The 12,335-nt window shown below is 36.6% G+C and overlaps 1 protein-coding gene across 1 annotated transcript in view; it reads left to right on the forward strand.

Moving 5' to 3' along the window:
• The window catches only part of LOC128987968 (dynein beta chain, ciliary-like), a 58,835-nt gene that overhangs the window by 12,300 nt on the left and 34,200 nt on the right, over positions 1 to 12,335 (forward strand). The window contains exons 14-26 of the mRNA XM_054409119.1: positions 3,520 to 3,685; positions 3,886 to 4,009; positions 4,317 to 4,465; positions 5,274 to 5,519; positions 6,794 to 7,018; positions 7,371 to 7,597; positions 8,589 to 8,730; positions 9,168 to 9,401; positions 10,215 to 10,393; positions 10,738 to 10,873; positions 10,976 to 11,110; positions 11,415 to 11,677; positions 12,013 to 12,214. Coding sequence (XP_054265094.1) covers positions 3,520 to 3,685; positions 3,886 to 4,009; positions 4,317 to 4,465; positions 5,274 to 5,519; positions 6,794 to 7,018; positions 7,371 to 7,597; positions 8,589 to 8,730; positions 9,168 to 9,401; positions 10,215 to 10,393; positions 10,738 to 10,873; positions 10,976 to 11,110; positions 11,415 to 11,677; positions 12,013 to 12,214 — 2,428 coding nt within the window. The remainder of the gene's footprint in view (positions 1 to 3,519; positions 3,686 to 3,885; positions 4,010 to 4,316; positions 4,466 to 5,273; positions 5,520 to 6,793; positions 7,019 to 7,370; positions 7,598 to 8,588; positions 8,731 to 9,167; positions 9,402 to 10,214; positions 10,394 to 10,737; positions 10,874 to 10,975; positions 11,111 to 11,414; positions 11,678 to 12,012; positions 12,215 to 12,335) is intronic.

Consider the following 12,335-nt stretch of genomic DNA (forward strand, 5'->3'; position numbering starts at 1 on the left):
TGGGAAACTCCAGAGCCACTGGGGTGGAGCCCGTTTGACGAATCTGCACCAAACTGCACACAAACCATCCTTAAATAATGATTAATAATGCCTGAAAGTTTCATTACAATCTGTTTAGCGGTTTCGGAGTCCATAACGTTCAAATATATATATATATATATATATATATATATACATACATACAAACTTCCTCTTTTATAAATATAGATCAAAATTAACTTCATTTATTTTTTATGTCTGGAACTGACAGCCCATATAATAGCTTAGATTGAAAATGTACAACTGGAACTGACTACCATTAGCCCAGTCACTTTAGGTAAGAACCTAGACATGAAAGATGTAAAGCTGATTTTTTGCATGGTGATAGTATATAATAGGAAAGGTGTTTTCTGAAAGTTCCCTGAATTTCCCCCCCTTGCTTCCCCTTAAAACCCCCCCCTCCCCCGAAACACCAGGTTGAAAGTGTAGTGTTTAACTAAATCACCTATATCTTTTGATGTAAACGAGCTATCACCATAATTGTTTTTTCTTTGAACTCCCCGTTAAATTTACTTTAATAAAATAACCTTACACGTAGCATTATCTCTATTGGGTGGGATTTTATATGTGATACAAAATAAATATTATTTTATTTAAAACGTGAAGTTGTAGATTAAGCCAAAAGTCGGTTTTGCAGTAGGTAGTACGTCAATGTAACAACACTTATTACCTGTTTGATGAGCTTTCCAAAAATGTATAACAATATATATTTTAATTTAAATTGTTACCGAATGAAGCCATTTAAATCCATGCTTCAAACAGCCACAAAGCGCATTTAGCGTACCATTCCAACTTGTCCAGTAAATATCTATTCTATATACAGGGTTAGTAAAAAGTGTGGAGACCCCCTGTAAATTTTTTTAACGGCCCATACTAAAAAAACTAAACTCGGCACACCTTTATGGCATGTTATGAAGTACTATTTGGGAATAACCGCCACTTGATGATCATCCCCAAAATGGGGGATTTTGGGGGAAACTCTAAAATTTCAAATTTTAAGCCCCATTGAGTGACCCCTCATTTTGAAGGTCCTGGTAAAAGAAAGCCAACAACGCAAATTAGAGGTATCTACCTCAATCCAGTAAAAAATGGCAGCCAATTGAAATTTTCAGAAGTTAAATTTAACTTACAGCTTTTCAAGTCTGGAGACCCCCTGTAAATTTTGTAACGGCTCACACTAGGAAAACTAAACTCTACACACCTTTTTGGCATGTTATGAAGTACTTTTGAAGCCTAATAGCCACTTGGTTACCAAACCCAAAATGGGGGATTTTTGGGGGAAACTCAAAAACATTAAATGATAAGCCCCATCGAGTGACCCCTCATTTTGAAGATCATAATAAAAGAAAACTAGCAAACTAGAGGTCTCTATCTTAACACAGTAAAATATGGCAGCCAATTTAATATTAAATTGCAAGTTATTTCTGATTTCTAAAGATTTTAATCAGCTTCCATTTTTTACTGGATTGAGATAGAAAGCTCTAGTTTGCGTTGTTAGTTTTCTTTGACCAGGACCTTCAAAATGAGGGGCCACTCAATGGGGCTTAACATTTAAAATGTGGTTTTTAAAGGGTTGTTTGAGTTTCCCCCAAAATCCCCCATTTTGGGGATGTACACCAAGTGGTGGTTATGCCCAAAAAGTACTTCATAACATGCCATAAAGGTGTGCCCAGTTTATTTTTTCTAGTATGGGCCGTTAAAAAAATAACAGGGGGTCTCCACACTTTTTACTAACCCTGTATAATTCAGTTTTAAAAATATTTGTACAACTAAATCTAGAGTTCTACTGGACCGATTTTATAATTATTGTGTCGTTGGAAAGCTTAATTCATGTAAATTTGCAAATAATAATGAAAGTTTGTTTTTGTTATGATTTATGGTGAAAAAAAAAATGTTTTCCATAAGAAATACATTAAAAACTGTGTTTTTCACACGTTTTATTTGGGTGCGACTTTTGGCTACTTATTTTGAGTATTTCCAAAAAGTGCATGGTACCAATTTGTAGGAAATGTTATTCTCTTTCAGAATATCACCTTCCACTCTGGTGGATTTCCTCACCATTTAAAAGTTATTTGCTAAAAGGCTAAGCAACCTCTGAATTTATAGTAATGATAAAATACTGAGTAAGGGATATTTTCGTTAAACTTTGTACAACTAAATCTAGACTTCTACTAGACCGATTTTGTTAATTAATGGGTCATTGGAAAGCCTAATTCATTTAGATTTGCAAATAATTATGAAAGTGTGATTTTATCAAATATTTGTGGTGAATGTTTCTTTTTTTAAGTATCTGTTTTCAAGTTTCTATTTGTAGCCAGCTTTTGCCTGCCTTTATTAAGAATTTTCAAAAAATGCATGGTAGTTATTTGTAGTAAATTGTATTCTCTTTCAGAATATCACATCCACTTTGGTAGATTTTCCCTTCATTTAAAAGTTATTGGTAATAAGCTAAGTGATCTACAAATTTTAAGTGGTGAGAAAATACTAAATAGTTTTTTTTTTTTTTTTTACTTTGTACAACTAAATTGATTGTATAAATGATTGTATAAAGCATTGATTGTATAAATTCACTCCCACCCTTCATTGACGAAGGAACTGACGATGATGAGGGAAAAGAAAGTTGATATGTATTGTATTGTTTATGCCTTACTTAAGTGTTTTTTAACTGTAGGCTAATTAAACCTGTTGAGCATATATTTGCCTTTTCTTATAACTACCGATTACTTAATTTTTAATCCTTGTGAGTACTTATTTTCTTACTATTTTTGTAATTCAGTGTTCTTATTTTGCTTGTTAAACATTCACACAGGGTGTGTAAACAATAAATAAATAAAAAGTAATCATTTAGTAATATTTACTGAACAATTTGGAATGATGTGCTAAGTGAAGCATGGATTTAAATAGCTTCATTCGGTAACAACTTAAATTAAAATATATTGTTATACATTTTTGGAAAGCTCATAAAATAGGTAAAAAGTTTTGTTTCAAACACATTGACGTACGACCTACTGCAAAAACCAGGGTTTGACCTAATCTACAATTTTATGTAAAAAAAATAATATTTTTTGTTATATCACAGATATAAACCCACCCAATAGAGATAATGCTACATGTAAGGTTATTTTATTAAAGTAAATTTTACGGGGAGTTCAAAGAAAAAATAATTATGCTGATACAGTAGCTCGTTTACATCAAAAGATATAGGTGATTTAGTAAAACACTACACTTTCAACCTGGTGTTTTGGGGGAGGGGGGTTTTAAGGGGAAGCAAGGGGGGGAAATTCGGGGAACTTTCAGAAAACACCCTTCCTATCATACACTATCACCATGCAAAAAATCAGCTTTACATCTTTCATGTCTTTGTTGGCCTTGATTTTTAACTTAAGTTACATTGAAATAAGGGTTAAGGGTAAGGTATCGGCGAATGTTTAAGTACCCTATCATAAATATTTACGTTAAATATTTACGTTTTATTTGCAGGTGGGGTTGTGATGATGTGTATAGAGAAATTGACAAAGCCAACATAGATATAACCAAGCTGGAAGAATCCATAGACAAACTGGTCGAACAGGCTATACTTTTTGAAGTGATTGTGCCTGAGTTTAAAATAATCAAGACTGTCAGAAAGGAGCTTAAAATGGCTAAGGCACGTGAACATTTTTTGCATTAACATTATTTTAGTTATAATGACCAATAGTAAGGTTTAAATGTAATCTAGGTATATTCTCATATAAATTATCTTGCATAAATTAGTACCATTAACAAAATAAAAATATTTGTGTATTTTATATTCCAACTTATATTACTGTAATGAAAACTTCTATAACACATAATGATTTTCCATAGGTCCTTTGGGATTACATATTGATTGCCCTGGCTTGGATACGAGACTGGGAAGGCACTCCTTGGAAGAAAATTGACAGCGAAACGATGGATTTGGAACTGAAGAAGTTTGCAAAGGAAATCAGAAGTAAGACAATAACTTTTAATACGAATATTTAGCAAACTAGGAACACATTATTACTATTCTACACAAAATTAGACTCCAACTTAAATGAAAGTGTCACCATTTACTCCCACTAACTTGTCATTTGGACCTCTAACAGTGATTAAGTTATACTCACTAAGAGTGTAACTAAGAGTTCAAATAAGTTATAAAATGTTAATTCTACATAGCCAGGCTATTACGGCATAGCCCAGAAACCATTGGAGTTTCGTCGTTAACCAGTTTTTCCTCGCAGTAAAAGAAGCTGGATAGCAAAAGTGATTTGTTTCAGTGTTGGACAAAGAGATGAGAGTGTGGGATATTTACATACAGTTGGAGGCTGTCATTAAGAACATGATCACTGCGTTGAGGGCTGTGACGGAGCTGCAGAACCCGGCACTGCGCGACCGTCACTGGCGGCAACTCATGGAGGCGGCTAAGGTACGTTTACGTTCTTAACGTATAGATTGTGTCGGTTGGTTGATGAGAGTAAGGCTCCCAAAAATACCAGTTAACATTTTTTTTCGTCCAAAGGTGGTCTCTAAGCTGGGATAATTTTTGTATATTAATTCAAGTGGACCTAGGGGTTGCGGCATTATCACTTACATAAAAACCTTTGGTGATCTGGCGAGATTTGAACTCAGAACCTCAGGAATCAGTGTCGTGTGCTCCACCGAAGTCCCCATGAGTTACACATTAAACAATAGTGGTATTAAATTAATCCAACACAATTAATTGTTGAGATTACTGTGAGAAAAAACAAAAGCGACATGATGAGGGAAGGGCTCTTGTGTAAATGCGCATCCTGCTCACCACGCTAATTGATACAAACTATGTGATATGACCAAATTTGAGAAATTAATTCACTAAAAGGTTTTTTGGCAGGGTAGTGAAGGTTTTCTGCTAACTCTTTGAGGGTTTGAAACAAAAAATTGGATTTACACGGTGTTTTTCATGACTAGCTTAATGTTTAGCTATAACATTAATTTATAATGTTAGCTCCCTCTCGTTGTGTAATTTTGTTATGATACTTTGGAAACTGTCCAACTTTATTGCACTGAGGGTAGCCCATCCTCGAACACATTCCAAAGAGAGGGATGGAGAACTTATTCACCTTTACATGATGTCATGATACCATGCTGTTGACTGTTCAAAACATGATGATTTAGTTGAGGTTTCTGGTCGAGCAATTTGTACAAATATTTTTTTCTTAACAGTTTTCCGCTCTCTAAATCTGTTTGTGTTGCAGATGAAGTTTATGGTGGACGACAAGACGACGTTGGCCGACTTGCTGGCTCTCCAGCTGTACAAGATAGAGGACGAGGTGAAGACCATCGTAGACAAGTCTGTGAAGGAGTTGTCCATGGAGAAGACTCTGGCAGAGATGACTCACACCTGGGCCACCATGGAGTTTGAGTATGAAGTCCATCCGAGGACCAGCTGCAAGATACTGAAAGTCAGCGAGGAGTTGGTGGAAATACTCGAGGACAATCAGGTTGGTTTGGATGTTTGATTATAATTTAATTTTGTGTAGTTCGTATTGTCATAGATCATGTATAACCTCTTCTCTTCTACCTCATTTCAGTGTGTAAAAGGTCCTTTAACACGTTCGCTGCTCACCGCTAGATGCCGGGACGGCGCCAGGAGCTGAACTAACGCTCGCCGCTGCGTAAAAATTGCTGCCGATACACTGAATTACAGTAAAAACAACAGTAGTTATACTGGATGGCAATGTTCTGCAGTAAAACTGGCTTTGGACATAGTACTAAGTGATTCTGATAGATAGCAGCACTACCCAGGTTGCAGTCGGTAAAGTAGTGTCGCTATCTAGCAGGAAAGAGGTGGGACAAAGCCCTGTTCTAAACAACCCTGGTGGTGATTTTGGGAAACTATATTTTTTATTGTCAGAAAAGTACGTCCCCAAGAGCTGCAAAGAAATATAGTACGCTCGTGACGAGCTGGCCGATCCATGGTAACGTTAAACAACAATGAACGGCGACGTTCCGGAACGTTCCTAGCTCCTGGCGCCGTGGTCTGTTTGACATTCCGGAACGTCCAGCAGCGAACGTGTTAAACGCTAGATTTTAATGACAGAGTATTACATTTCTTACTTAGTTCTTTTTTGAGAAATTGCAAGATCTTACTTCAGCTACGTGGTTTAAATTTTTGGAGGGTTTCCTTAGAATAAATGCTGACATGCTTTTGTTGTAGGCCTACTATTTTAAAAGTCTGAGTTGAAGAAAATCAATTAATCAATTTCTTTATTGGGATTTCTTTAAGAAATACAATAGTGTCATATACATAGATTTTAATTTTAATTTTCAACTTGCTCAACAATTTTGACCATAGAATTCTTTTAGTGAGTAGAATGGTAGATCCATTAGCCAGTCTTTGAGTCCTTCCACTTCAGGTCTTAATTTCTTAAGATTTCCAAGTGGTTGGTCAGGCATTGAAGACCTTTCTTCCCATGCAGGTAGGCTTCCTGCTGTATTGAGATGTATAGTGAGCTGGGAGAAGGTGATCGACGAGTAGGTCGTTAATCCTAATTGAAAAGGTTTCAATTTAGTTTTAACCACATTATTTATATTTCATTTCCAAATGTGTTGTTACTATTAAGTGTTGTACCTCCTTTTCACCATGTTGTATGGTTTGCAAATTCTAGAAACTTAACAATAACAATTTAAATCACGACGTGTAATCATAATGCCTAACAATTAATATTCTAAATGCAGCAAACAGATAAAATTGTATTCGACATTTTCATTTCAGGTCCAACTGCAGAACATGATGAGCTCCAAGTTCATCGCTCATTTCCTAGAGGAGGTGTCGGACTGGCAACGGAAGTTGTCCAACGCAGACCAGGTGATCCACATCTGGCTGGAGGTCCAACGGACTTGGATGCATCTGGAGTCCATCTTCATAGGTTCCGAGGACATCCGCAAACAACTCCCGGAGGACTCTCGGAGATTTGACGCCGTCGATAAGGAGTTCAAGGTTGGAGTTTGAAAGTATCCTGTGGCTTTATTAAGTAAATTGTGAATTATAACAGTATTGCTAGAATCACGAGTTTAGGCTTTACTGAAAGTAGGGTAAAACTCAATTAATAGCCAACTAGTGTACCAATTGCATAAGTTTTAATAATCTTGTGCTCAATTAATTATTTTTCTACCCAGCAATTGAACCTAAAAATTGTCGCTTAATCACTTAAAACTTTTAACTATTCTAAGAATCCATAGAGATATTTTCTTTGTAGACAGATAGCAATATTTAAATTAAAACACCAACTCAATTGACTGTTCAGTATTTTAAACAAACTATTTCTATTTCTGAAAAGTAACTGTTTCAGGTTCTGTTGGACGACATGGCGAAAACTCCCAACGTTGTGAAAGGAACAAATAAACATAAATTGTTTGAAAAGCTGGAAGCTCTACAGGCAGAGCTAGTGAAGTGCGAGAAGGCTTTGGCAGAATATCTGGAGACAAAGAGGCTTGCGTATCCTCGCTTTTACTTTGTCTCCTCCGCAGATCTGCTGGACATATTGTCTAACGGAAACCAGCCTGAACTGGTGTGCAAGTAAGTTGATTGCTTGGTTAAACGTAAATTTATTTAAAAAGGAACTGTCCTTTTGCTGAATATAAATTTATTTTAGCTTATGTCAGTGGAGTGAGATTGCACTAAACGAAACAAATACTCCATGATCTTATATTAACTCTCTATCAATTGTAATCGTCCGTGAGTTTGCACATATGGAAACAAATATATCTCTCCATGAACGTAACCTAACTCTCTGTGAATTAGAATCGGCCATAAGCTTGGTACCCCATTTGAAAACAGCAAAGTCCAAATTCTTCACACTAACATTTGACAGTTTTATTTCATCATGTTGCTTACATTTATAGCGAAGTCAACTGATCAATCAGGTATCATATTTCTTATGTCTAAAAGTTGTCCTTGGTTACGCCTTTTGTCCAAGAAATTTGTACCACAGTTGCCTTTATTCTAGGCCCATGGTTTGCATACAATGCGTTATGGGCCTGAGAGACATTTGCTTCCCCCTCCGACATTACTTGCGGGGAATTTTTGTTCTACCTTGCTCCCCCAACGAACCTCTTGTTTACTAATTAATATTTAAGTTAATATTTACTCCAATTTTTTATATAATCTTTAAACATATCTTTATCTTTACACGTTCCCATAGCACATAGTACATTTTTATTTAATTTTAAACTTTTTCTTCAATTGCAAATTAGCTCAAAAAATATATATAATTTTTAACAACTCAAGTCTACGCACAGACCACTGTGGTCCATGTAGACTCATTTCCATTATCTATTACATTAGTTATTATTCAAGCCGGAGCAAGCATTCAACTAGTATTTAAGTTTTTACTATTATAACTTTATAAATTTAATTTTACTAGAATTAATTTACGTAAACAATTTACTGTATAATGCTTCAAGACTATATATATTTGTATTTTATTTTTTTGAAAAATTGTAAATTTTTTATATATTGTGGATAAAACTGATTTGATTTGATTTAATGAGGTCCTGCTTTGTTCTAGACACTTGCCCAAACTGTATGATTCAATCGCCAGACTGAAGTTCATCCAGGAAGGTGGCAAGACTACCAAGACAGCCAGAGGAATGTTCGCCAAAGATGGAGAATATGTTGAGTTTAGCGCTAACTGTGATTGTAGCGGTCAGGTGAGAATGTTAAGCTGTTTGTGATTACAATATTCTATAATGAGTATTCCAAAGATCAATTAAACCATGAATTTGCTTCGGTATTTTACATAACTAAGTTTTATGAAAATACTCTTGAATATGTTAATGTGCAAAATTTGTTCTTATGTACTGTATTATACAAAATGTTGTGATGTACATAAAAATGTCTGTCTGGGTGTTTTCTTTCAAGCATCATCATGTATATTCTTATACATTTTAATGATGATTTTATAGAGATTCTGTAACGTTATTTGGGTGTCCAAGGAATTAAGCGCTTCTCTATTCTTGATCCAAATTCTACACTGTCAACCATCAGAACAGACACTTTATATTTAAAAATTATAACTTACTGCATCAATTTAAAAAACTCACGACGAGAACAATGTTCTAACCCAAATACTTTGTGATGGTCCCAGGTGGAGAAGTGGTTGAACAACGTGACGGACGCAATGAGAGCCACGGGTCGGTCGTACTTCTCCGAAGCCGTGGTCACTTACGATGAGAAGCCGAGGGAGCAATGGCTGTTTGACTACCCGGCGCAGTGTGCGTTGTGCGGCACGCAGATCTGGTGGACCACCGAGGTCAACATGGCCTTTGCGAGACTTGAGGAGGGCTACGAGAACGCTCTCAAAGACTACCAGAAGAAACAGGTAATCTTTATTTGTTAGTTAATAAAGGATAACAATGGGTTTGTAGATAAAATTATGGGTACTCAACATAGTTGCATCAATTCCCAAGCTCCTGGGGTAGTTTCAGTCAGAGACACAAACAAGTGAAAATAAAAAAATAGAAATAGATTTGTAAAAAACTGTAACACAAAATGTATTACAAATAGGATAAATCAAAATAACCTAACTATATAATAAGGCAATAAGGGTGTGAGAACACTATGTTTAAATATTTGTTGTAATGTTCTCATAGATTATAAAGGTGTCTCATTAATAAAATTATGACACAAACAACAACATTAACAGAACACTAAGTAAACAATGTTTGGACTCTTTTCAAGGACCTAGGATAGCAGTAGTCAACAATAGCTATTTATGTATTAAGAGCGCAAAGTACGTCATTGCTGCTAGAGAGCTGAATGCGGCCATACATTACAATGACCGTTTGTGCTTGTAATTCACACACAATTTTCCCTACCACCATAATTAACTTCTCATGACACACAGATGAACTTTTCAGTTGTATATAAAATGTCATTTAGGTTATGTTTGCTTTTTTAGGTTAAAAGCTATTTACTTACTGGTTGTATGTACCTGATCCGCGGCTGTGGTTGGTGTAGAAACGCCAACATTGAAATCAGCTGATTAGCGAGTGGGAATGATCCATTCCCGGTCTAGAGCGTAAATGAGCTATTTTGCACACTACTTGCAGGTGTGACAATGTGATCATTTCCATGCAGTGGTAGGACAATATCAATAAATCCTAGGCATTTATTGTCACTCACTTGTCTTCAGATAAGTCAGCTGAACACTCTGATTGGTTTGCTCCTGGGAGACCTGACCAGTGGAGACAGACAGAAGATCATGACCATCTGCACCATAGACGTACACTCACGTGATGTGGTGGCCAAACTGATACAACTCAAGGTGGAGACTAGTGCAGCCTTCCAGTGGCAATCCCAGCTCAGACACAGGTAGGCCTAGTCCAACAATTGTAAGCTGTGGGGAAAACAACTCTGAGCTTCAGTGCCCGAGGTCTCGGGTTCAAATCGTGCCAATAAATTTTATCTAAGTGATAATGCCAAATTACTCTCTATGCCTACTCTGAAGTAATGTGAAAACAATTGTGGGCTAGAGCTTAGTGTCCTGGAATGCAAAGGTGGAACATGGCTTTTTGGTTTAGATATATGATGAGGCATTAAGATCAGGTAATGTTCAAGATTTTGCACAAAAGTCGGCGATTGGTCCTAGAATGAATTATATGAAACAACAAACGTACTAAGTAGTTTTGTATACACTTTTAATCTTTGCCATGCAGGTGGGATGTGAAGGTCAACGATTGTTTTGCCAACATCTGCGACGCCCAGTTCCGCTATGACTACGAGTACCTCGGCAACACTCCGCGTCTCGTCATCACGCCACTCACAGACAGATGCTACATTACACTCACACAGGTATATTTGCAAATTACATATTCCCAAATGAATGCTTTTTGATTTATTAATGATATTTCCATCGAAGGGGTTTTGAAAGTATTCTAATAAATCTTGTCGTAGTCCTTACATCTGATCATGGGTGGAGCACCAGCTGGGCCTGCAGGGACTGGAAAGACGGAGACTACCAAAGATCTCGGAAAGGCCATCGGCATCATGGTCTACGTGTTCAACTGTTCTGAACAGATGGACTACAAGGTAAGTACAAAATCTTGGTTATTATATGTTCTATATCAATCATATACAAGAATAGATTCAATTAGATTAGAGTTGGATGATTTCAATGCTCCAAGCTATGTGTTTGAAGGCAAAGAAGAGTGAAGGAGGATTATTGAAGGAATTAAGGAATCAAGAACAGTTAGGTCTTGTTCTTGTTTCTAATAATCAAAAAATCCTTTAATAAATGGAATTTCTTGTCAAATATCTTTTTTTCTGTGAACTCTGTTTAAAAAAATTACGGAAATATGATCAAAAGTGAAGTTACACTTCTTCTTGTTCACAGTCGTGTGGCAACATTTACAAGGGTCTAGCACAGACGGGAGCCTGGGGCTGTTTTGACGAGTTCAACCGCATCTCGGTAGAAGTGTTGTCTGTGGTCGCAGTGCAAGTCAAGTGTGTTCTGGACGCCATCAAAGCCAAGAAGACCAAGTTCAATTTCCTCGGAGAGCTGATTGCGCTCGTACCGACAGTCGGAATGTTTATCACCATGAATCCTGGATACGCCGGGCGGGCTGAGCTACCGGAGAATCTGAAAGCACTTTTCAGGTAAAAAGTTTTTGTCGTATGACAGCCTATCCATCATATGTCTTTAGATGTAGGTATTGAACCTATCTTTAGGTGGTTCAAGTAAAATGTTGAGTGGATATTAATTATTCTTTACTGTCAGCTGATCAGAATGGATCTGGTAAGATACAAACCAACCTAAATGAATGAAACCTTATTGAACTTATCCTAAACTTAGTCTAACCTGTTGTTAGTAGTCTTGTGATGTTGAGGATCTTGTGCCATAGTGATGCCAGATTTTGAGCTGATAAACTACACAGCTCCGATAAACTAGATTCTTCATCACTTCACGGTGAGTGAACGTAGCTTTGTTGCAGGCCATGTGCCATGGTCGTGCCAGACTTTGAGCTGATCTGCGAAATCATGCTGGTCGCTGAAGGGTTTCAAGAGGCTAGACTTTTGGCCAGAAAGTTCATCACTCTCTACTCACTGTGCAAGGAACTGCTTTCCAAACAGGACCATTACGACTGGGGTCTACGTGCCATCAAGTCTGTGCTTGTGGTTGCCGGATCGCTCAAGGTAATTATTTCAATTTTTCATTTTCTTGAAGCATACACTTTTTAATTTCCTAGAATTATGTGACCATAAACTAGCCGTATGTTATATTTTTTTAATAATTTTGTGAAGTTTTTGGTGTAAT

The sequence above is a fragment of the Macrosteles quadrilineatus genome, unplaced genomic scaffold, assembly GCF_028750875.1.
Source record: "Macrosteles quadrilineatus isolate MER2022 unplaced genomic scaffold, UCM_ALF_1.0 Scaffold_2__2_contigs__length_208266976, whole genome shotgun sequence".
Lineage (NCBI taxonomy): Eukaryota > Metazoa > Arthropoda > Insecta > Hemiptera > Cicadellidae > Macrosteles > Macrosteles quadrilineatus.